Source organism: Anguilla rostrata, chromosome 5 (assembly GCF_018555375.3).
Source record: "Anguilla rostrata isolate EN2019 chromosome 5, ASM1855537v3, whole genome shotgun sequence".
Classification (NCBI taxonomy): Eukaryota; Metazoa; Chordata; class Actinopteri; order Anguilliformes; family Anguillidae; genus Anguilla; species Anguilla rostrata.
In genome coordinates, this window is record NC_057937.1 from 60,579,382 (window position 1) to 60,603,644 (window position 24,263).

The 24,263-nt window shown below is 47.2% G+C and overlaps 1 protein-coding gene across 1 annotated transcript in view; it reads left to right on the forward strand.

Moving 5' to 3' along the window:
• The window catches only part of ndst3 (N-deacetylase/N-sulfotransferase (heparan glucosaminyl) 3), a 98,651-nt gene that overhangs the window by 27,092 nt on the left and 47,296 nt on the right, over positions 1-24,263 (forward strand). The window contains exons 3-6 of the mRNA XM_064337511.1: positions 9,534-9,621; positions 12,333-12,419; positions 12,553-12,620; positions 16,446-16,631. Coding sequence (XP_064193581.1) covers positions 9,534-9,621; positions 12,333-12,419; positions 12,553-12,620; positions 16,446-16,631 — 429 coding nt within the window. The remainder of the gene's footprint in view (positions 1-9,533; positions 9,622-12,332; positions 12,420-12,552; positions 12,621-16,445; positions 16,632-24,263) is intronic.

The window sequence follows — 24,263 nt, forward strand, 5'->3', positions numbered from 1 at the left end:
CTTCTCAAAGTCAGGGGCAGCACCGCACATCAGCTTCCGTCTAACGAGTCTTGCACAGAGAGAGCGGGGTGATCTTGAATACATTTGACCTGTCAGGAGTATTTCTGTGTAAAAAAAAAAAATTCTAATTGTTTCAATCCGTGGATTTGAGAAGCGCAGAAATGTGTGTCATTTGGAAATGACGTATTCTCCGCAGATTGCGTGTCAGGGAAGTCTCGTTGAAGGTGTTCTCCGGTTGCTGTGGCATGTGCAGGTAGTTGTCCTGGATACATTAAGCCGTGTGCATCGCTATGGCGACGGCCGTGTTTCGTTAGCCATGTTTGCATTAACATGGCATTGCATGATTTCTTTTCCTCCTCTTCTCATTTTCCCAGACTGCATCGCTTCATTTTCCCAGAATGCAATGTTTTCTTTTCCCAGAATGCAATGCTTCGTTTTCCTAGACATGCATACATACTGCTTTTGTGCTGTAAGTACGAAGAACCGCCTAAAAAACTGAATATGGGTATGAGGATCTTCCCTGTGCCGACACCATGGAGGTCATTTTGAATGACTATATCCTCTCAATCACAGCTCCTGCTCTCTTTGTTAGCAGAGATGCTGGCTACTGGTGTTGGTGCACAGTCATTTCAGAGTGACTGTATGTTCAGACTCACCTTCCCTCACAACACGTGGACAGATTGGACTTTACATTACTGGAATTGAGCAAATGCTCTAACGCAGTGACTTACAGTGGAAAGACAAGGGCAAAGATCGGGGATCAGACAAGTGCGGTAATTCTCGAGGGGGGGTGGGGGTTGTAGTCCCCAGGGAGACAGTGAGTGGGAGAAGTGCTTACTCGATTTGCAGCTTGTCAGCTGCCCTATTGAACATGAAACGTGAACCAGTATTAATTATAACATTACAGTTATAGCCTGTTAGTCCACCTTTAGTATGAGCACCTGTTACCTGAGCAGCCTGATGCGTGTAGTTCCTGCTCGTTCTTGAGAGCCACAGTCAGCATGAGCAAGGCAGGGGGTTGCAGGTTTGAACCCCGGCTGTGTCACAAGCTCACAGTCACCCAGAATTCACGGCGGTTGGCTTTGTCTCATCAGGGGTACAGCAGGTTTAAGGATCCTTGCTTTGCCCTTGTATGAGCGCACCCCCCCCCCCACCCCCCACCCCCGCCACGCCAAAATAAAAGACAAAAAAAAACAGCTTACCCGGGGCGTCTGGGTTAGCAGCAGCTGTCAGTCAGAGAGGCGAGTCTCCTCTAATCATCGCTTTCTCTGCTGCTGGGCTGCGTGACACGTAGCATCGAAAAACAGCCACAGACCCCCCCCCCCCGGAGGGTGCGTGAGAGGGAGGGGCGCTCACGCGTCACCTGCTGTGCTCCTTATTCGGGACCCTCAAGAGGCACGACTGCCCATCCGAAATTTCTGAGTAAATTGAAATGGCCGGGGGTGTTTGGGGGGGGGGGGAGGGTTGGGGATTTTTTGCCCAAAAGCCAACTGAATGGGTGTGAAAGAACAAAGACGTAGCCTTAATCAAAGGCCGGTCCAAGTGAATCAAAGCGAAGCCACACTCTGTCCACCAGTAAGAATGCGTTTCTTAATCACCACCCTTGGTGTTGTGGGACAAAAATGCAACAAAGAGAATGGGACATGACAGGAACAGGACAGCAGACGCTGTCATCGGAGGCTCGCTAAGAAGCCTTGAAGGAGATAAATCTGTCCGAATAAGTTTTTTTGAATTTTTTATTATTTTTTTTAAAAGTCCTAACTTTTATCGCGCCCCCTCTCAGAAAACCGACACGGGCTCCTGTGGCTTGCGCCGCGGCGCGACGGCGAAATGAAAGATCTCGCGCCGGCGGCGGCGGCGGTGGCCTCTCGACTCGCCGTATCTCTTCCTCTGACAGCCCGTGACAGCGTGCTCCCCGAGCCCTCCGTCCGGGAGTCCGGACTCTGTTTAAAATGGGTCACAGACAGAGGCCAAACATGTCCACATACACGCGTGTGACTGTGGAGAAAAACCTACCTGTACTTTTTCTTCTGGAATAATAATGTTATAAGCATAGCTGTGTCGACCGTATGTTAGCTGTGTGGTGGTGTTTACTTTTGTTTACAATACTAATTGTTCTGTGCAAGATCATAAATGGTTATAAATTGGCATTCTCTGGCTTCTTGGTGATACTGCACTGTGGCAACAATAGAGTAAATCAGGAAGTGGGCAAATGCTTTTTCATGGTATTGTGTGTAAATCGGTGTATGACTAAGACACATTGTGCTTGTGTCTTTGTAAACGCACAGCGGTTACCTGTTTCCCTGTTTTGAGTAGGAGGCGTACTGACTCTGTTAAGATAAAGATCAGAAGCTTCGTTGCTCTTGATGTTTTCTTCTCGGTTATCAAAGGGGCGGAAAGCCCTGGAAATCAATCAACACTTGTCCTCAACTTCCTGTAAAAAAAAAAAAAAAAAAAAAAATTTTAAAGCAAGTTTTTTTTTTTTTTTTTGCAACGAAATAAAAAAACAGAAATTGAGGAGTTCAGCTGATCGCTAATTGGCGAAGCGAGGGTTTGTGAAGGAACGGCTAAGTGACGCTGCTGTGTTTACTCTGCGAATCACAGTTAAGGACGTGTTTTGATTGAATAGGGGCCTAATTCTGCAGGTGCAGCGGGATGCACGGGGCCCCCTGGGGGTCTGACTGAGCGTCCCTGGCGCCAGGAGAGGAGACAACAGGCTAATTGTAAACAGATTTGTTTTTTTCCCCCTCCTCTCCATTCCCTTCGCCCGGAAGGTACGTTCTTTATCCGAAAAGTAAATGTTTTTTTTTCTCTTTTTTTTGGGGTGGTGTGTGTGGGGGAGGGAAGGTGGTGGAGATAAAACTCCCCTAAAAAACGTTGTACGGCTGGCTATCTGCTCACTCCTTCCCCCGAACCCCCCCCCACATCCCGCTCACTTTGTTTCCTGTTGCGATGGTTTAGTGCGATATTGACTCGTTGATAAAGGGCTTCTATCGTCCCCCCCCCGCGCAAACGTGACCACGCGGTCGCCTACTCTGGAGAACGCCCTGATAAATATTCATGAGCTTCTGCTCGGGAAAAAATATCTCTAACCCAATCATATCCCGATGTGGGAATATTGGATTTTATGATAAACATCGGCTGTGAGCACGGGGGCCATACGTTTCAGAGGCAGACATTATTCTAGATTAAGCATCCATCAATTTAGATTGCTTTATCGAGTAAAAATGTAAAACACTCCAACACTCTCCAGAGCTGCAATTACATCTGTAAGCAGTTTACATCTGCTACAGTGTAACCCTCCATTTAATTCAAATGCTGACCCCTAAAACAGTGATACTTTCAATAATTAATGATGTTAGGTGTCTTAGTATCTGCGAATGTGAACTGTGTCAGAAACGCTGAGAAATGAGAGGAAATCTGAGATATAAATTGCGGTCTAGAAAGGTCAAACAGGACTCTGCTCTACAGTAATTCATAAATTGCGTTAGAATGCAAAATGACAGGCACTAACAGAGTTAAAGCTTTGTGGTGGTTAACCATTTAACACTCAGGCACATGTGCTGTCCCCTGTGTGCGTGTGTGTGTGTGTATGTGTGTGTGTCCCCAAATGTGTGTGCAGTTATATGTATGTTTGTGTGTGTGTGTGTGCGCGTGTGTGTATGTGTGTGTGGTTAGATGATGTGTGTGTGTTGTGTGTTTATGTGTGTGTGTATGGTACGTGTGTGCAGTTATTTGTATGTTTGTGGGTGTGTGTGTATGTCTGTGTGGTTGGATGTTTGTGTGTGTGTTTGTATGTGTGTGTGGTTAGATGATGTGTGTGTGTGCGGATAGATGTATGTTTATGTGTGCATATGTGTGTACAGTGTGTGCGTGTGCGTGCTTGTTTATATGTGTGTGGTCAGATGTATGTCGATGTGTGTGTGTGTGTGTATGCTTGTCTGTATGTGTGTGGTCAGCTGTACATCGATGTGTGTGTGTGAGTGTGTGTGTGTGAGAGAGAGAGAGTGTGTGTGTGTGTGTGTGTGTGTGTGTGAGGAGCTGCTGAGGAGAGAGTGTATGTGTGTGTGTGTGTGTGTGTGTGTGTGTGTGTGTGTGTGTGAGTGTGTGTGTGTGTGTGTGTGTGTGTGTGTGTGGTGTGTGTGTGTGTGTGTGTGGTGGTGTGTGTGGTGTGTGTGTGTGTGGTGTGTGTGTGTGTGTGTGTGTGTGTGTGTGTGTGTGTGTGTGTGGTTAGCTCTTGCTGTAGCAGTCCTGCGTTCAGAGCCCTGCGTTCAGAGCCCTGTGTTCATGAGGCCTGCAGCAGTGTGTGGTTTTTAATCACACTGCGCTGGCGTGATCGCGGCTGTGATTGGCGCTTTGTGGAGCTGGTAAAGCAGGCCCCGGGCAGGCCTGAGCGCCATGCGGGACCCGCATGCATCGCGGCCGGGCTCGCGGCCCCTCACCCGCCGTAACCTCGGTTACAGGTTGAGTGACACGCCCCGGCGGGCCAGACTAACAAGTTCAGCCCGCCCCTCCCTGCGCTGTGAGCAAACCATACATTCTGCAAATAGAACTGACATCACTGACACCGCCCCCCCACCCCCTCCACAAACACACACCCTGCACACACACACACACATGCTCACACACATAAACACACACCATGCACACACGCATAAACACACACACACATGCTCACACACATAAACACACACCATGCACACACGCATAAACACACACCATGCACACACACATAAACACACATCATGCACACACACAAACACACACACACATGCTCACACACATAAACACACACCATGCACACACACATAAACACACACCATGCACACACACATAAACACACACACACACACTCACGTACCATACACACACACACGGACACTCACACACACGCACACATACAAACACTTACGCACACAGACACGCACACACACAAACACATCACACCCACACCTACAGGTTCAGTGGACAGACTGCGGCCAGTAATTCATATTGATTTCATTTGCATCAGCACCTCCCCCCCCCCCCCATCCCCCTCCCCCTCCCCCCTCCTCCTCCTCCCCTCCCCTGTCCAACGAGAAATATGAAAATATTTTTTTGTTGGCTCCATTAATCGGGCGTCTGCCGCGCACGTTCCATAAATGTGCCCGGCTCCCCGGGACAGGCGGTATCGATCAGAGCGACACTTTGGCTGCGGAGGAGACACTCTAATTACTCTGGCTGTCTTCGGATTTTCACACTGTCTGGAGGGGGGGGGGCGGGGGGCAGGAGAGATGGAGACAGAGAGAGAGAGAGAGGAGAGGCAGAGAGCAAGAGACTGTGACAGAGTGAGCAACAGAGAGAAGAAGAGAGAGGGAGTGGAGAGGCCGAGAGTGAGAGACTGTGACCGAGTGAGTAAAAGAGAGAAGGACAGCAGAGAAGAGAGAGTGAGAGAAAGAGAGAGAGAGAGGTAACAGAGTGAGTGGCTGAGTGTGTGTAAGAGGAAGGGAATGAATGAATGAACGGATTAGAATTAGAATTAGAATCAGCAGAGTGAGAGAGAGAAGTGTCTTTGAGATGGAGGGACAGAGTGAGAGAGAGTAAAAATGTGTGAGTGAGAAAGCAAAGAGAGTTAGTGTGTGAGTGTATGTGCTTGTTATATATATATATATATATATATATATATCATTATTACTACGATTGATTGCTGTTATCACAATGTCTTGGCAGTATTAATTTTTTAAATGTCATGCCAATAAGGCATTTGAATTTGAAAAATTAGAATTTAACAGAGTGAAAGAGAGAGAGTAAGAATGTGTGTGTGTGTGAGTGAGAGAGAGAGAAATCCAATAGTGTGTGTGACTGAGACAGACAGACTGAGACAGAGAGAGAGACATACAGAGAGAGTGAGAGAGAGAGACATACAGAGAGAGAGACAGACGGACAGTAAGAGAGAGAGAGAGAGAGACAGAGAGAGAGAGAGAGAGAGACGTCCATGCCTTGCAACCGCTCAGCCTTCATTTAGAATTAGAGTTGCTGTCTCCTGGGAAACGCTGTTGTCTCATGGCACGGGGCAGAAGCGCAGGTTGTTAAAACTGAAGGCAAAGCTGCGCCCCCCCCCCCCCCCCACCCGACCCTCACAGCCTAGCCTGAGGAGTTCTGACCTTCAATTAAAAGAAATTTGTGTTGTCTTTTGTCCTAGAGCCAGGAAATAATGAACTAATTAAGATGAGGAAAGGGGGTGTTTTACTCCGGCAGTCGAGGGAGCCCAGTCTGTAGTTTTCACCGGCAGCCAATAACGGCGAACGGCGCGCATAAATACCGTTAAACTACCGCGGGGCGCAGACTGCCCATGCATTAAGTGTAAACACATTTACACGGCGCGGCCCGCGGTGGCTCGGGAGCTCCGCTAATATACGATTGCTGGAGAACACAAACGCTAGTCACACATGCGCAGCGGAGCCTTCAACGGGGGATTTATGAATCGGATGGAAATGCAGTCTAACTTATTTGCATGCCGGCGGCGGCGCGCTATGGGACTTTTCATTCCGGTTATGCAAAATATCCATATATATATATACCCCCAGATTTAATTGGAAAGGACACTGTGCCACATAATCATTCATAGAGGGTAAGCAATTAATGTACTGAGTACTTTATAAATACCGCGTGTCTGCCAGGAGTGCCCGGTGAAATACAATTAATGTCTGTCCACCTGTTGGGTCCTAACACTTGACAACGCGGATTGTATTGATTTTCAGTTTGCGCGGTTATACTGGTTGGGAGGATAGCAAGCAGTTACCAGGGGACCGTCAACATAAATATGGTTAACGATGATACATTTTTTTTTTATTGAAGTGAAAAATAATAATAATATTGTTCTACTAATGTGCACATCTTTCTTCTGAGCTGGCTGGAGAACTTGGATTAAGTTTTTCCCCTGGACATACCATTACTAATACCAAAATCTATTATCTAAACAGAAACAATAAAAAAACGAATTTTCTCACTAACACAATAAAACACGAAAACTCGTAAACACGTTCAACAGATATTTTCGTCCCATTCCGAATGCATCACGATTACATATAATTTTGAGACCATTGCACGTGAACTACACTTCCCATAATTCACACGACACCACGTTCAAGGCAGCCAGAGCACGCTCCTTTGCTCAAACGCGGAGAGAGCAGGTAGCTTACACAGGTGCGTATGATCGAATTGATTGCTGTAGAAAGTTTGAGCGGGGTGAAACGCAGGATGCTAAATCAGGGAGTCATATAACTTATTGGGAAGCGTAAGGTATCGTTTGCACCGCGGAAACTGTCGATAAACATTTCGCTAACGTAATAGTAAAATGTAGAAATGTTTATGATTCAGCGTCCGTGTCCGGGAAGTTTTCGGGCCATTTACCGAAGCGTGTCTTTACTGCGGTGGTGTGCCGCGCGGCCCCAGGAGACCCCCTCGCGGCCTGAGGTAGACGAGCCTTCGGGCTGCAGCAGTAGCTGACCCGGGGGCGGAGGATTCGAATGTGGAATTACTGTATCCATTGCTGATATTTGGCTTTGCGCAGCGTGGAAGATCGGTACAGTTCCCCGTACTCCAGCCCCCTTTCCCCCTCTCGAGAGCTGTCGCTCAAATGGCTTTTTGCAGCGCATTTAATTACATATTTCACAAATCCGTGGCTTGGGCTGCAAGCGTGTGCGCGTGATCCAAGTATGAACTTCTGAAGGCGTTTTTCGCCGGTGACATGGTAATTACGCACGTCGCAGGCCAGGAAAAGCACCTGTATCTCAATTGCAAATTGGGCTTTTTTTAATTTGCCAACGTTTTTGCCTTTTCCCATCACTCCCTCCCTAATGGTAGTGTCTGAAAACAGATGCTGTGATTGGATCACACATTGAAAGCACTTCCACCGCTTCTGTTAGTCTAAATGAGTCCTAGTTTGGACCAAATGAAGGACGTTGCATCAGCCGTGTAAATGAGTCCTAGTTTGGGCTCCGGTGCATTTTTCCCACGTTCAGCCAGTGGTGCTGACTTTCACAGGGGTGTGTTAGACTCCTAAAGTACACTTTTGGTGTATTATGCAAATGTGATGCATTACTTTTTGTTGCGCTTGGCGCGGGCTAATAGCTGTTCTGAATGTGATTCCTGCCACCTGTGTGCTTTCTGTGCGTTAACGCTGGGCGCTGTTAGTGCTTCACTAAGCAGCGCAGATGCGAATGAGTTATTTTATCCTCGCCGGTGTTGTAAATAATTTACTGGACCCCGTTTCCCCTCGCATCGTGTCGTAATCGAGGCTGAAATCCCGAGGCAAAACTACGGCCGGTCCCTCAAAGTTTTGTTTTTAGAGGAAGCGAACTGCATTATTAATGGGCCTGACAGCGTTTGATTTATTTTGATAAACTTTAACAAAATGCCATTTCCTCCAACTACCTAACAGAAAAGTAATAGCCGTCAGTAATGTTTGTGCATGAAGACAAAACAGCATCCATTATGCGCCGTTATGCTGTGTACAGTTTTTTCCTTTAACGCCAAGACAACCAAGAAACTCAACATTTTGTTTGTGGGATTTCAGGTTCTCGGTCAGTTTAACTGTGGTCAGAAGAGGAATGTTAGAAATATTTTTCCTGAAAAACTTCAGTCTGACCATGCCAATTCTTTCTCTTGTGTTTTTTCAGTTTTTTTTTTTGTACTTTGACACTGGGTCAGTCAATGCAATATATTATTACATTTACATTTTAAGCATTTTGCTAAAGCTCTTATCAAGAGTGACTTACAATTAGTTCACGAAGAAAGGGTCTAGATTCATAAATCACCAACCAATTTGTGCGTATTTTAGGCATGGTTTCGACCGTTCTGAAATGAGCACGAAAGAAGTAGTCTAGTGTGTCTGTTTGGTTTTGCAGTAATCTTTTTTCTTTTTTGAGGTGAAAGCAATCTATTAAAAAAAAGCTAACATTTGTGTTTTACGTGACATTTATATTTTTCTGCGAGCAAAGGCAGTTGAGAGACGAGCTATTTATGCATTCTCCAGAGAAAAAGCTGCCCTCTCCGAATTCCGAAACACCCTCTGTCTCTCCTAAACACGGCCTGCCCTCCCCCGGCTGAGCTACGCGTGATGCAATGCTAATGAGCGTCGATAAATGCTGACTTAGGAGGGGGAAAAAAATAAAAAATAATAATCATCCGTAGTAAGTATTGAATTAGAAAGGGAGAGAGAAAAAAATATCCTTCCAAGTATAATTATTAATCCCCAAAGGGGGGAAATAAGGTTTCTGCCAGGAAGCAAGCATGCCGGTGAACAAGAGATTCAGACAAATTAGCGCGCACGACTGTAATTACAGCCGGCTAATGACGAGCGCGTGTACTCCCTCTTTAGAGATAGCTCGTGTAAGCCTTGGCATAAACACCGAGTAACGCCTTTCAGTCAAGAGTTCTGGACGCATTAGCTGCTCTGTCATTCAAAGCCCATGACTGTGTATTTACTTCTTTTTTTTCTTCTTCTTCTTCCTGTGTTTGTTTTTTTTTTTTTTTTGTTTGTCATCATCTAGGCCCTGTTGGACACACAGAATCTGCTCCGATCTCAAATTACAAACTTCACCTTCAACCTCGGATTTTCCGGAAAATTCTACCACACTGGTGAGCTACCATGGGATGGGGGGGAGGGCGGGCTGGGCTGGGCTTGGCTTGGCTTAGCTGTCGGCCTCAACCACACTGTAATAACTCATTTATTTTGTTTTTTTTAATTTTTTGCCCCGTTGAGAAGGCCGTTATTTCAGATCCTCATTAATCAGGTAAAGACAGTAGATCATGCGGTTCCCGGCAGGATTACTGTAAGTCCCGATAAAGCCGCTCGAGTCATTAGTCCGGACTGCTCTGTTACTGGCAACGTGTGAAAGCGGGAAAAAGACAGGAAGTCATTGAATTATTCAAGTTTTTTTTTTTTTTTTTTTGGGTAACCGGGAGACGCAAGGTCATTGGAGGCTTGTGATGAGGGATATGAAACAGGTATCAATTACTCATAGACTCTCTGCACACTGATCGAGTTATCTCCCATAATGCCTGTAACCCTTTTACTCATCCTGGACTGCAGACAATTACGGGTAATTCACTTTTAAAGGGGAAAAATGTGATCAAGGACAGGCCGGTGTTCGGTGAAAAGAAGAACTTTCCGGATGTCTATGTAAATGCTGTATGGATAACGATGGTTGAGCACTTCCCACACATTACAGCCAGTCCAGGCCCTCATGCCTCATGATGTAGCCCTATTAGGACCAGTCAGTGCCTTTACAGAGTCATTCAAGGGCTCGCTGTTACCTCCTGTGTTTTTTATTTCTTAAACCCAACTTTTTTTCCCTGTAATCTGTATGTCCTGAAAGTCATTTAAAATATTCCATATCTTATTGATGAACCAAATGTCATAGGAAACGGCAAAGCACCAGGCGCAATCTGGAAATTAAGTGACTGAAAATGTACTCCTTCTGTTCAGATGAAAAGGCCGGGCTGGAGTTCATTAAAAAAAGGAGTTTCCTGCGGCAGTTGCTAGGTGCTGCTGGGTAAAAATCCGAGCCGGTTTTGGAAATACTGCGCAGCGATTGGCTGCGGCCTTTGCTCGCCAGTCGGGGTTTGTTGCGAAAAGTTATTCATCGATTTGCCCATTGAGGCCGCCTCCCGACGACGGCGACAGTTGCCATTGTTGTGTTCGCTTCGTCGCCATGACAACGGCCTCTGAGCCGGGCTGGGATCAAAGCCATACGGCTTTGCATGTGAACAAGGCTTTGGCTGTCTGAACTGTCCCCCCCCCCCCACCCCCCCACTCCCCACTCCCCTTTTTAAAGCGGTTGACCGGAAACGGGCAGCTTTTTTGTGAACCTGGTTTCGCGGAGAGACGGCCCAGTCTGGGGTTGCTGGCTCTCTTCAGGTGACGGGCGTCAAGCTGTCCACTCGCAGGTAGCCAGCAGCACGCAGCGGAGCAGCGCTCTGCGGTGCTGCTGGCCGCAGCCTCCTTTGCTAGGTTTAAGGATGGCGTTTCACCAAACGGAAACATCCTGTAAAATTCCGCATGGTCTAGACCAGCGATCTTCATTTCTGGTCCATTTCTGGCTGCAGGTTCTGTTGGTTTTAATTTTAGTTTTTGCCTTAACGTCAGCAACCAGTTCAGACCCGAGGAACCGGGTGAGGTGAGTTAGCTGTGTGATCGACTGCTTTATTTGATCAATTAAGATTTGAATAACATCATAAATAAGCAGACCAATCAGGACCAGGAATGAAGATTACTGGTTTAGACACTGAGGAATCCTTTTCCCTTATTCCATAATTGCCCTTAAACAGGTGTATTTAATTTGTGCGATTGGCTTGTTATAAACATTTACAACGTTATCTATAATCATGTACTGTGGACATTCTAGTTTTCTGTTCTGTATTTCAGACTTTTGCCTGCATTCATTTAAAATTTGCGACTGTTTTCTTCACAGATAAGTTTAGTGTTTTGTGATCATTGAACTCTGCAAAACTGTGTTTGTGAGGGGGGAAAAAAATAACCAAACAGTTCAATTTAATTATATCACGGCCTTGCTGGATACTGAACTCTGATTGGTCACCGAGTGCTCATTATTTCTGTGTAATGGTCACTGTAAAATGGCCGCCCTGCCACACCCCATTATCTCCCCTCTGTTTATATATCCAAGTAGCCTGCTCAGAATGCACTCTCTCATGCTAAAACCCGCCGTCGTTTTTTGGAACTATTTTTGTGGCAGACGCTACGAATGTACAAATTTGCATAATAAAATGAATGTAAACATGATTTTATGGCATAATTCATGTCTTTGGCGAGTGGCGGCGGCATAAGCAGCGAGCTGGTTGTTTTAAAATAAGGCCCCTCAGGATGATTAGGCTCTCTCCACTTTGGGTCTCATCCAGTGATGTGCGCGCTCTGCATAATCACTCACTTGTACTCTTACTGTAAAGTTGCGGAGAGAGGTTGATTAAATCAGTGCTGTTTTCTCTACTTAGTTTCTACATCATTCTGTCTTTACCATTTTCATGCCTGTATTACTGATAAAATGTTGACCTTTGGCCGATTATGTGCAATACATTTTACAATTGCAGAGTGGTTTCATAGATGTCATAAAGGGGAGAGCTGCCGTTGACCTGTCAGTCATAGAATTGTTTAAACCAATAAAAAGGCTTTCTCTCCACAGAAAAACGTGATTGGTTTATGGTTCACCCGGTTTTTCTTGAGACCTTACTCTCCCGTCACGGTGCTAATTAAATGCGCCAGAAACATAAAATATAAAAATCAATATAATGTAATTAATGCATGTCGGTCCTCCCCCTCACCCCCACCCTAGGGACTGAGGAAGAGGATGCCGGGGACGACCTGCTGCTGAAGTACGTGGACGAGTTCTGGTGGTTCCCCCACATGTGGAGCCATGCCCATCTTCGGTCCTAGCAGATGACCTCACAAGAGTTTGCCTGGTGATCAGTCCTGCCCCATGCCCCCCCCCACCCCACCACCCTTCCGAGTCCTCTTGAGCAGTGATCTCAAGGTTGCGGACACTGCCACACGCTGCCCACCCGCCCACCACCCTTCAGATCTCCTTCTGGAACAGATAATCCTCAACAAGGAGTTTGCCCTGGTGAGTGAGTTGCCCCCTACCTGTGCCCCTCCCCTGCGATGCCCCACCCCCACCTGTCCCCCACAGTGCAGTAAGGTGCTTTCACCTGGCAGTCCTGCCAGCCAGAGTACCTCCGTGTTTAGAGACCATCCTTCTGCTTTCCATACCCACCGCTCTGGTTCCAACCTTAGAAAAAAAAAAAGCTTTTTTTATCAGCGCCGACTAGATCTCCTTCAGAGGCATCGAGCCGGTAAACATTTATAAGAGCTGCGGGTTCGAATCCCTGGTGGTGTTCCACTGCTGTGCCCTCGCGTTTCTTAATCTGAATTTCATCAGGATACAGCTGGAAGTGAGGGGAATCGGAACGGGGGGGCGGGGGGGGGGGCGGATTTTGGGAAAATGTGTGTTATACAAGCCACCCTGGTTGAGTTTTAGGGCTGGGGAGAGATGTAAACAGTGCAAAAGCAATATGTTTGATTAAGTGCATGTGTGACAAAGCTGAGGCTGGGGAGCGAGGATGCTTGATGTAAAAACCAAGATGCACCCCCTCATTCCTGGAGAAACGAGTCTGATTGCAGATTCAGAGCCACGGTCTACTAATTAATTAGCCCCAATCGCTTCCACGATCTGACGCTTTGGCTGCCGTTGCTGATAAGCTCATAAATGGCAGCTGATGTCCGTTCTCGTGTCACAACACAAAAAATGACACCGCGGTCTAATCTGCATGTGAACTGGTGTTGGTGTACGCAGATAATTAGCAGCTTGACATCTGATTTACTTGCTAATGGACAATCTAATTTGATTTAGAAATTTTCATTCACTTTGCATGTGAAAAGGGGGAATGGTTTTTTAATTTTTTATTTATTTAATCGTTGTATTTTCTGCCTGTATGTTTTGTCGTAGATCATGTGTTGGGACACAGTTGGGGTGTGGCCTGGATGCGGTGTTTTTGCACTCACGCTGAGGCCCGCTGTAAAATGAACTGTTATCCCGAATGACTTGAAGTCGAGTGGAAAATTTCCTTCTCCGGCGCAGAAATTTCCCCGCACGCAATCAGACGGGCCTCAGAATCGAAGCGTATTTTTATTAAATGGCCTTGCCAGTGAGACGGCCCCCTGTGGTCCCGTTCTTATGTACGCTAAGGCTACGTGGCAACCAGCGGCGGCAGATTTTAGGTTCCATTTACATGTGTCATTCCAAAAACCAAAAAAAAAATAGGGAACAAACGGGTACTGAAAGAGAGAATGATGATGAGGCCGCTGGCTGAGGCAGCGTGGAGCGCAGGCCTGCAGCCTTAGCGGAGCTGCTACCTCACGCTCTTACCTGCGCCCGCTAAGCCGCCACACGCGTGTAATAAAGGGGGCTTATTAAACCATAAAAGTCACCCGCGTGTGCGCCGCGGAGCCTGACCTGCATCAGGTAATTACCGCGGTAACGGCCCCGCCGCGCGGCGCTTTCGGGCTGCCACGCCTCGCCGTCCGCCATTGTCCGGGCTGCGATGGACGGACGCGTGCGATGGCGATTAAGGGGGAGGAGGGGGGTTAATGGGTCCCCCTGCGGCAGAGCCGGACGGCCCGAGGTCGGCCAGCTCGCCGCTCCGGTGAGCTGTGGGCTGGCGTCATTACCGCGGCGGGAGTCGTCGGGGGCAACGCGGAGTCGCCGCGTGTAACGCGCGTTCCTTCTGTGTTCCGGTCGCCCTTTGAAGGGCAGGTTTTTGGAATGTTCTTTTATTTTTTAATTCAATGTCTAAAGCCAGTGTTCTAGACCTCCGCTGCATTCCATAGCCGGTAGTGATTGTGACATCATCGTTAGAGTCTTCAGTTAAGAGCGTTCTAATCACATAGAGATCTCGCGCCTGGAAGGGTTAAGTTAATGGGGGTGAGGGAGAGATGACTGGGTCACTCTTCATGGCCTTATTTCGGTACTTACCGTCGTCATGAGGGACATTATTTCTGGAGGCGCTGTGCATATCCGGTTATATTTGCACATTTGTGTTTGCCCAGCGAAATTGATTCGCCGCAAACGTCTTTGACCCTCGGTATACACTCCACCTTCTGCTTCTGTTCGCTGTTGCCATGTGATACAGCATTAGACCCCGGACTCCTCTCTGCTGTGACGCAGTGCTTAAGCTTGTAAAACGATACAAGGTGTTTCATCCTCAGGGGCTTTGTCCTGGTTATAAATTCATTGACCCAAAAAAACGGCTGTATGAGATGAATGTGTTAAGTGAGCCGCATAATTCAGTCTTGCGCGACCACAGTCGATGCAAACACAAGTTTATGGGGAAAATGTTAAGTAACGGTGTGTGTAATCGACGCCGCCGCGGTTAGCCAGCGGGATGCGGCTGCGCGGCGGCGCCTCCAACGGAAGGCCGCGGAATGCGCGGAACGTTCCGGATGTCGCCGTGGAAACCGCGGAACGTTCCAGATATTTCGCCGTGGAAACCGCGGAACGTTCCAGATGCGGCCGCTTAATTATTCATGTGTTTTGGAGGGGCCCGAAAAAAGGCGGGCCTAAATATTTCACGATTGGAGAAGAAGAAAATGAAAGACGAGGAAAAAAAAGACAGGATGTGGATTTTCCTGTCCTCTAACGTGTGGCGTCCTGGGGGAGAGGGTCAGCTAGGGGGGTCCGGTTGATTGTTTGCAGTCCAGCGAGCGCGGGGATTGGACCAGGCCCTGGGTAATTGAGTCTGAGTGGGAGAAGCTGCAGGTTTACGCGGTGGCCGTGTAGCGGCTGTTAGGAGGGCATCCTGGGAGATTTGGCCCGTGCACCGCATGCACCCTGTGCACCCGAGCCATATTAACTCTCTGCAAGTGTCTGTCCAGCTCAGGGTCAGGCTGGGCGTGACTCACCACTGGGGACCACGAGCAATACATGAATCTGTGTCCATTTTAAATGCGCTCCATTCAGGGGTGGAAAACTATCAGGCAGAGAATATCTGTATGGACACACACACACACAGACACGTGCACAGACACACGTTTAATGTGTATTTAAAATCTCTCACTGAAACTGTTAAACTGTGTTCTTTTTCTATTAATATATTATTAGTGTGTTATCAGTGTACCTGTCTCACCTTTGATTTGCATGCGTATTAATGAGAAATTAGTCAAGGAACAATTTCTCTACAGATAATACTCATCTATGAATGTACATAAATACCTTTGTGGCAATCCTACCAACCTTTAATCCACTTAACTCATGATTAATTATGTTAATGCATTTTTCACAAATGTAGTAAAAATCAAGGATGAATGTTAATTGAATCAGGCCATTGTCTTTACAGATGTCTTTACAAATCGCAGCATTGATTTTTGATTTTGCGTTTGTGGCTGTGCGTGTGTTGTGTGTGTGTGTGCCTGTGCATGGTTGTGTGTGTGTGTGCGCGCGCCTGTGCATGGTTGTGTGCGTGCGTGCATGTTCATGTTTGTGTGTGTGCACATGGTTATGTGTGTGTGTGTGCACGTGTGTGTGTGTGTGCGTGCGTGTGCATGGTTGTGTTTGTGTGTGTGTGCGTGTGCATGGTTGTGTTTGTGTGTGTGTGTGTGTGTGTGCGTGCGTGTGTATGGTTGTGTTTGTGTGTGCGCGTGCCTGTGCATGGTTGTGTTTGTGTGTGTGTGTGCGTGTGCATGGTTGTGTGTGTGTGTTTGTGTGCGTGTGCATGTGTGTGTGTGCATGGTTGTGTGTGTGTGTGTGTGCGTGTGCGTGCGCGTGCGTGCGCGTGCGTGTGCATGGTTGTGTGTGTGTGTGTGTGTGTGTGCATGTGGTTGTGTGTGTGCGTGCGTGCGTGTGCATGGTTGTGTGTGTGTGTGTTTATGTGCGCGTGTGTGCGTGTTTCTGCAGGAGCACGGCATCCCCGCGGACATGGGCTACGCGGTGGCGCCGCACCACTCGGGCGTGTACCCCGTGCACATGCAGCTGTACCAGGCCTGGAAGAAGGCCTGGGGCATCCGGGTGACCAGCACCGAGGAGTACCCCCACCTGAAACCGGCCCGCTACCGCAAGGGCTTCATCCACAGCAACATCATGGTGAGTCTCTACCGCGCTAACGCTAGGGCTACATCCACAGCAGCATCATGGTGAGTCTCTACCGCGCTAACGCTAGGGCTACATCCACAGCAGCATCATGGTGAGTCTCTACCGCGCTAACGCTAGGGCTACATCCACAGCAACATCATGGTGGGTCTCTACCGCTAACGCTAGGGCTACATCCACAGCAACATCATGGTGGGTCTCTACCGCTAACGCTAGGGCTACATCCACAGCGACATCATGGTGGGTCTCTACCGCTAACGCTAGGGCTACATCCACAGCAACATCATGGTGAGTCTCTACTGCTAACGCTAGGGCTACATCCACAGCAACATCATGGTGAGTCTCTACTGCTAACGCTAGGGCTACATCCACAGCAACATCATGGTGAGTCTCTACCGCGCTAACGCTAAGGCTACATCCACAGCAGCATCATGGTGGGTCTCTACTGCTAACGCTAGGGCTACATCCACAGCAACATCATGGTGAGTCTCTACCGCGCTAACGCTAAGGCTACATCCACAGCAGCATCATGGTGGGTCTCTACTGCTAACGCTAGGGCTACATCCACAGCAACATCATGGTGCGTCTCTACCGTTAACGCTAGGGCTACATCCACAGCAACTTCATGGTGGGTCTCTACCGCTAACGCTAGGGCTACATCCACAGCAACATCATGGTGAGTCTCTACCGCTAACGCTAGGGCTACATCCACAGCAACATCATGGTGGGTCTCTACCGCTAACGCTAGGGTTACATCCACAGCAGCATCATGGTGGGTCCCTACCGCTAATACTACATCCACAGCAGCATCATGGTGGGTCTCTACCGCGCTAACGCTAGGGCTACATCCACAGCAGCATCATGGTGGGTCTCTACCGCTAACGCTAGGGCTACATCCACAGCAACATCATGGTGGGTCTCATCACAGCTACCGCTCCTGCTGGGGGGGGGAGGGGCAGGGCGGCCATGTTAATAATATTGACAATGACAGTAATAATAATAATAGTCATATAATAGTCATGATAATAATGTATTGCATAGGGGCGGCCATATTAATAATAAACATATTAATAACATTAATAATAATTCATTGCATTTATGTCACACTTTTTTCTCACACACAAATGTGAGCTTGCCTCAGCCACCAGCAACGTGTAGTACCACCTCAGTGATGCACGGCAGCCATTTTGAAAACATTTTTACAAACAATAAATCTAGATTTTTCTGCAGCTAAACATAAGCACTGATATTTTATTCAATTGATATTTTATTCTTCTTCCTCTTATTATTATTATTGTTATTGCAAAGTGCTTGTACTGTCCACTATGGGGGCTGGTTGTGTCAGACCTCCCGTGCTTTGTTTTGAAATGCCATACTTTACATTGAAAGGAAATTTCATTATTTTATATTCTTTAAACTTATTTTAAAAGTCAGTGTACATTTTTTTTTCATGTGGATGAACTAATGCCAGAAGAAATGTGATTGCACAGAGCTTAATGTGCCCACTGAGATGCATGATCTGACATTTTGGTTAGATATAATGTTAAACTCATGAATGGTGCTAATAACAGTTTTTTTTTTGTTGTTGCCTTACGAAACCTTTTATCGCTGCCTAATTTATGAGTGAACTGGCATTTGTTTTTAGAGCTAATTAGCTAAATGAGCCGGGGCAAAAAAACAAAAAAACCTGACAACATACCGGCGTTCCAGGCGTGGCATTACCCATGAACACACGGCAGCCAGGGATACACAATCCCACACGCTTCCTGTCTCTTAATGACCCCGCCCCAAACCTTCTCACGGCCAATGAGAAGGCTCTTCTCGCTATTCCAAAAATGAAGCAGAATACCTGCTGTCAGGCCTGGTATTGCCCTGGAACTCTCAGTCACCAGGGTTCCCTGTGGCCTGCAGTGATGTCAGGGGAAGGCCACACCTCCTTGGCTCCACCCCCCCCCCCCCTCTCTGGGGGCTAAGCCCCGCCCACTTTGGGGCAGAGTACCGTACTGAGCTGGCTTCGCTCCGTCGGTACCTCGCGGTGCAGATCATCTTGCTCGCTACCCGCCGTTCTTTCGGTCGTTACTAACGGGGCCTGCCAGCGCCTCAGCCAATTTTCCGGAGCCTCACACAGCCATAAAGCTGAAATAAATGTGTCTCTGCTATCTCTGCGTCCGGCGGCGGCCATCTTTTGTTCAATAATCAGGAGATAATTTGAGTTGAGTTTTTATTTCTGTTGCCTGGCATCCTAAATACGGAACTTTTTTTATTGTGCTGGAGGTGAATGGGGCTTGGGTGCTTCTGATTGGTGGTGATTGGCAGCGGCATTCTTTGGGGATAAATACTCCATTTTGTCCTGTGGGGGGGTCGTGCGTCATTGTTGGAGGGGTTGTGGGACGAAACCCACTCCAAAATGAGCGGTTCAACACATACAGTGAATCAAACGTTCCCCGTGAATCAGAGGTTAGGGTCCAAGATTATCCTGTGACTGTTCTTTAATTTCATTTCAAGACAAGTGCTTATTCTGATTGTGAATGATATATAATTGTAATCAGATTATTTTTCTTAACAAATCTATACATTAGAGAGAGAGAGAGGGAGGCATGGAGGGAGGGGGGAAGGAGAGAAAGGGAGAGGATGGGAGGGAGAGGGAGGAGAGAGAGGGAGGGAGAGAGAGTGGGAGATAGGGAGATGGAGGGAGATCGAGAGAGGGAGGGAAGGAAAGAAAGGGAGAGGAAGGGAGGCAGAGGAGAGAGTGATGGAGGGAGAGAGAGGGAGGGAGATAGAGAAAGAAAGGTAGGGAGGGAAAGGAGAGAGTGATGGAGAGAGGGAGGGAGATAGAGAGAGAAAGGGAGGGAGAGAGAGTGATGGAGGGAGAGAGAGAGGGAGAGGGAAAACAGAGTGAAATTGCAGTTATTAATGTATGGTAAGGGCTGTTTCTCAGGGTTTGATGTCCCTGTGTGCTCTGGGGTGGCTCTGAGAGAGCATCCCCCCCCCCCCCTTCCCGCCACCACCCCCGCCCCCAACATACGGGACGTGTGAAATATTCGGCTGCACCCGCCGCCGCCGCTCGGCCGTACAGTAAAACCAGGTGGTTTACAGCGCAGCCTAACCCAGCAAATCAGCCCTGTGTTCGTTGGGCGGCGGTGTGGCAGTGGCGCAGTGCATTACTGCCCCCCGTACCGCACCAGCGTCTCCACGCAGCCGCACAAACACACAGAAATCACGGACCGCGTTTATGAGAGGGGCGCCCGGGCCTCGTGTTCAAAATCAATTTTCTCTTAAATTGTTTTTTTTTTTTTTAAACCGAGCCTCGTGCTCGCAGTGCATTGAGTTGTAATGGTGTGTGTGTGTGGGGGGGGTAAAAGGGGGGTGGGGGGATCGGGCTTGGGATCAGAATTCCAATTATTACACACAGAAGGGCTCTTGAATTAAACTTTTACTCTTCGATAAATCATTTTACTCGCGTGGCCCCGCGGAACAGGACCCGAGCGTGATCGCTCTTTCCTTCCTGCCGCTGCCGGTGATTTGTCATCCAATGTTTTATTCATTATATAATTTCGCTTTATTTGCGCGTCTTCCTCAGTGGAACTACAGCCGTGACCCCGCCCGACCCCTCCCCAACAATAAAAAGAAAAAGAAAAGAAAAACAGATAGAAGCACAACCCAATGATGCAGAGTCACTTAGAAAATGGCAACGAAGCATATCATTGTGATAAAATAGTCAATTGATTTCTTTTCAGGTTCTCAAACATATAATATAAACTGAAACGGGGAAAAAAGAAATGACGTAACCTTTTTCTGACGCATTTGTGATAAATTCTGCTTTCCCTTCAGCATTTTTAATTTGTTTTCTCCATGAGACAAACCAGCACGAGGCAGTCCTAATCCTTTAATGAGCAAAACCTCTCCAGAATGAAGTCCCGTCAGCACCTGTGAATAACTCCAGCTCTGTGGCCAGGCCCCGCCCAATGGAACCGGTATGAGGACAGTATTTAAGAGCCAGACATCCCCACGTCCGAATCGAACCCTTTTTAAAATATGAAATCAATAAATAATAATAAGAAATAATTATCACCCACCGCAAGAGGCAAGAGACTCTACTTCAAAAAGAAAATTTTACTACCGGAACATCTTTTGACATTTCTCTTCTCCTGGAAGCTTTCCGCACTGGAATTCTGTGAAATTCAAATGTGTTCCAGGATTCAAATCACTCACGTGGCGGTTTGAATAACGGATAAAAAGTAGCCACCCGCTGTGATGCGATACAGCTAGCCACATATGATCATTCCGTGTCCGCTGAGTGTACACAGCAGACCAGGGCTATTAATTTTGTGGCCTAGGGCCTGGATACTAACGACCGTGGACATAATATGCTTTGCCGTTTGATCATTAAGAAGGAAAAAATGTATTATTCAGGCGCATCTCAATTTATGATTATGCGCGTCTGCACAGTGTCAGCTTTCCGCCCACTGGAGACTGAAGAATATGTTATAGCCATGGATTATAAAAATCCACATTATTTCCATACATGCACAATATATCTTGTTCTTACAAATAGTATAAGAGTGGGAAATATTTTGCCTATATGTACTAACGGACCTGCGATGGGCTGTTTGCAAATTGATTTGGACAGAATCACCCTTTTTTTAGCACGTCAGGCCTTTATTATAATTATTTTATTTATTTATTTTTCATTCTGCCGTTTGGCTGGGTCACATTAAATAAATACCCAATGCCCCATCAACAGCTGATTTAATATACCATTAATCCTTTATTCAGAGAGCTACATATCAGCCCGTTCAGCAGGTCCAATCTGATTTTTCAGAAAATTGCTGGCTAAGAAGGACGCCTGATGGAATAAACTGTGCCAGCGCGCGTCACCCTGCGGATCACGAGCCAAAAAAGGAAAATATAACGCTCCGATCGCATTTTCATTCAGCAAGGGAGTCAAAGTATCGGCCAAAAGCGCTTCGATAAATCTCTGCCACGCATTTGGCGTGAAGGATTTAGTGCATTTTGCACGTAATTGAATTTAAAGGAATGGAGTAGATTAAAATATTAAATCAACGCCACATGCAGTTTATTTTTATTTGCTCCTTGTAAATCAAGAAACTCGATTGAACCATGCGAAGTCTGTAAGGCCCTACTGTCTTGTGAGCCCCCCTGCTCAACAACGGCAATTGAATATTAACAGCGTCAGCGAAAATGTGCTCGGGGACTCTGACAGCGAGCAGTGAACCAATGAAAGTTTAACTTCGGCTCCGGAATAGCGGAGGGGAACATGGGAAGCCGTATCCAGAGACACCGACAATAAAGCTGATGCAGGCACAAGTCCCTCTCCGCCGCGATTTGCTTGACAGGCAGAGGAAACTGTCAGTGGGGTAGCGCGTGTGCAGCCGGCGTCACGGTTGGAGGAGCGAGCACAGCGCTGGGTAGGCTACAGAATCGCAGGTGGTACATTGCCCCGGTGTGCCCTCGAGCAGGGTGCCTCCTGCCTCGGTAAATATTCATACGACATGCGACATAAAATCCAGTTCTCGCTTTGACTTAGGTCCTTCAAATCTTTAAGATTCTCTCCAACACGATCCTTTCTGGTGTGTGTGCGCTAGTAGGCTATGTGACGGTATACTGAAGCTTCAGAATCAAATGCGACTGAATGCGAGTTTGAAAAGCTGTTTATCCGTGGCGCCGTTCCACCCTTTGTCCGGGGTTACTTTGCAAATGTTTGCGAGTCAGATGCGAGCGTTTTTGCTAAGGTACCTGCCGCCCCCTTTTCGGTGTTTACCAGACAGTGGTGTGAGAAATGCTCTAATTAGCGCGTGAAGCACGCTTCAGTGGCTCCGGAAACGCAAAGCCGGGGGACAAATATTAGCAGAAGACATCTTGTATTTATATTTTATTTTTTTTCTTGTATATCCCGCTGGCTGTGGAGGTGGGAAAAAACGGCGCTTGCGTGTGTGTGTGTGTGTCTGTGTGAGGCTGAAGCCTATAAATAAATAAATAAATAAAAAGGACAGCACACTAAAGGGGCGCGAGCTCTCCGCAGCGGGAGTTCCAGCGGTGCCTGTACCAAGGCGGTTTAACGGGGGCGGTTGTCTGGCTGCCGCGTGGGAGTACAGGGAGCCAGTGTCAGGTTAATCTCGCTTTTTTACTCCTGCCCATTTGGCCTGTCTGGGATTCTGGCCTTCAATGTGGAAAAAAAAAAAAACGAGATTGCGCCCCGTGTCACAGTGATATACCGGTATTGCGGTTTTTTTTGCCCTTCGCGGGGGAAAAAAAGGGATTCAGCATTGTGTTATGAGGCCCCCAGTATTGCCTCCAGTGAAAATGAATTGCGGTGTGGAAATTGTGGTGTTTTACTGTCTATCCACGGTGCCCTGCCCCATCCCGCGGAAATTTACTGCCCTCTGGAACGGATAGAAGGGCCTCCCAAGAATTTCACGAGTATCGAAAGCAAACCAGGCAAAAATATAGCCGTTAACATAACGGGGGAGATTGAAATAACGGCGGGTACTGCATCAATGTACGTCTCTTTGATTGTTTTGGAAGGAACGGGGGGCTTTGTTACGTGCTGAAAGCCAATATCCAGTATATCATCGTGGCTATTTCCCTCCCCCCCTCCCCATTCCCTGAATGTTCCTTAAAGGAGGTTGTTTATAGGGCAAGACGTAGAATCCGTTCTCTCTGCCGTCACGTAGCAGTCGCAGTCGCAGTCCTTAGTGAGCAGCTAACATGCTCAATGCCAGGCATTCTCTCCCCATTTCCTATTTATTTCCTCCCTCCTTTATTCTAAAGGGCAACCGTGGCAGCTCTCTAAAATGTTGATAGGCAATTCCGTTCCTGCAGCGCCCGTGTGTATGCAGGTTTTTTTTTGTTGCGATTAATTACCCTGTCTCATTCGGCTAATTAGTTCTGTACACCGCTGCAGGTTCACTCGCGGGTTAGATCCTAGTATAAATGTTTCATATAAGTAGGCCTACACGAGAACTGTCTTTCGGCAGGTTATTTATAACCTGGTCCAGAAATTTTGCTGGCGTGTCAGATCCTGTTAAGTGGCTAGGGTAATTAATCAATTAAGAGTTGACGTTAGCGTTAAATAAAAATAAAAATGTACGTGCCACTTTTATCCCAGCTAACACGAAACATTGTCGTGATGTTGCTGTGATGTTGTGGCAATGTTATAACATTGCCAAAACATTCCAGCAACATTGCAAGAACTTTTTGTGTTAGATGGATTCCACCCCTTCTCTAAAAATGTGATCAGTGTATGAGCTTGTCACTGCCTTTCAAGATGGAGGTGTTATTTCAGTTTGGTATTGATCTCTGTTTTTCATTTTTAGAAAATCAACTGTTTTTAAATCCATCTTTTCTGAAAAATCCATCAATACTGAATAGAATTGAGTGTGCCTAATCTTTTATTATGTGAATCGCTGAATTGTTTTGATCTACACACCGTCTTCTGACCTTAAAAACTGAAACAGGAACACTGATAATAATAATAATATACTTTGTACTCCGGTTTCCTCCCACAGTCCAAGTAGGCTAATTGGAGAATCCAAATCGCCCATAGGTATGACTGTGAGTGAATGGTGTGTGGGTGCTGCAATAGATTGGCGGCCTGTCCAGGGT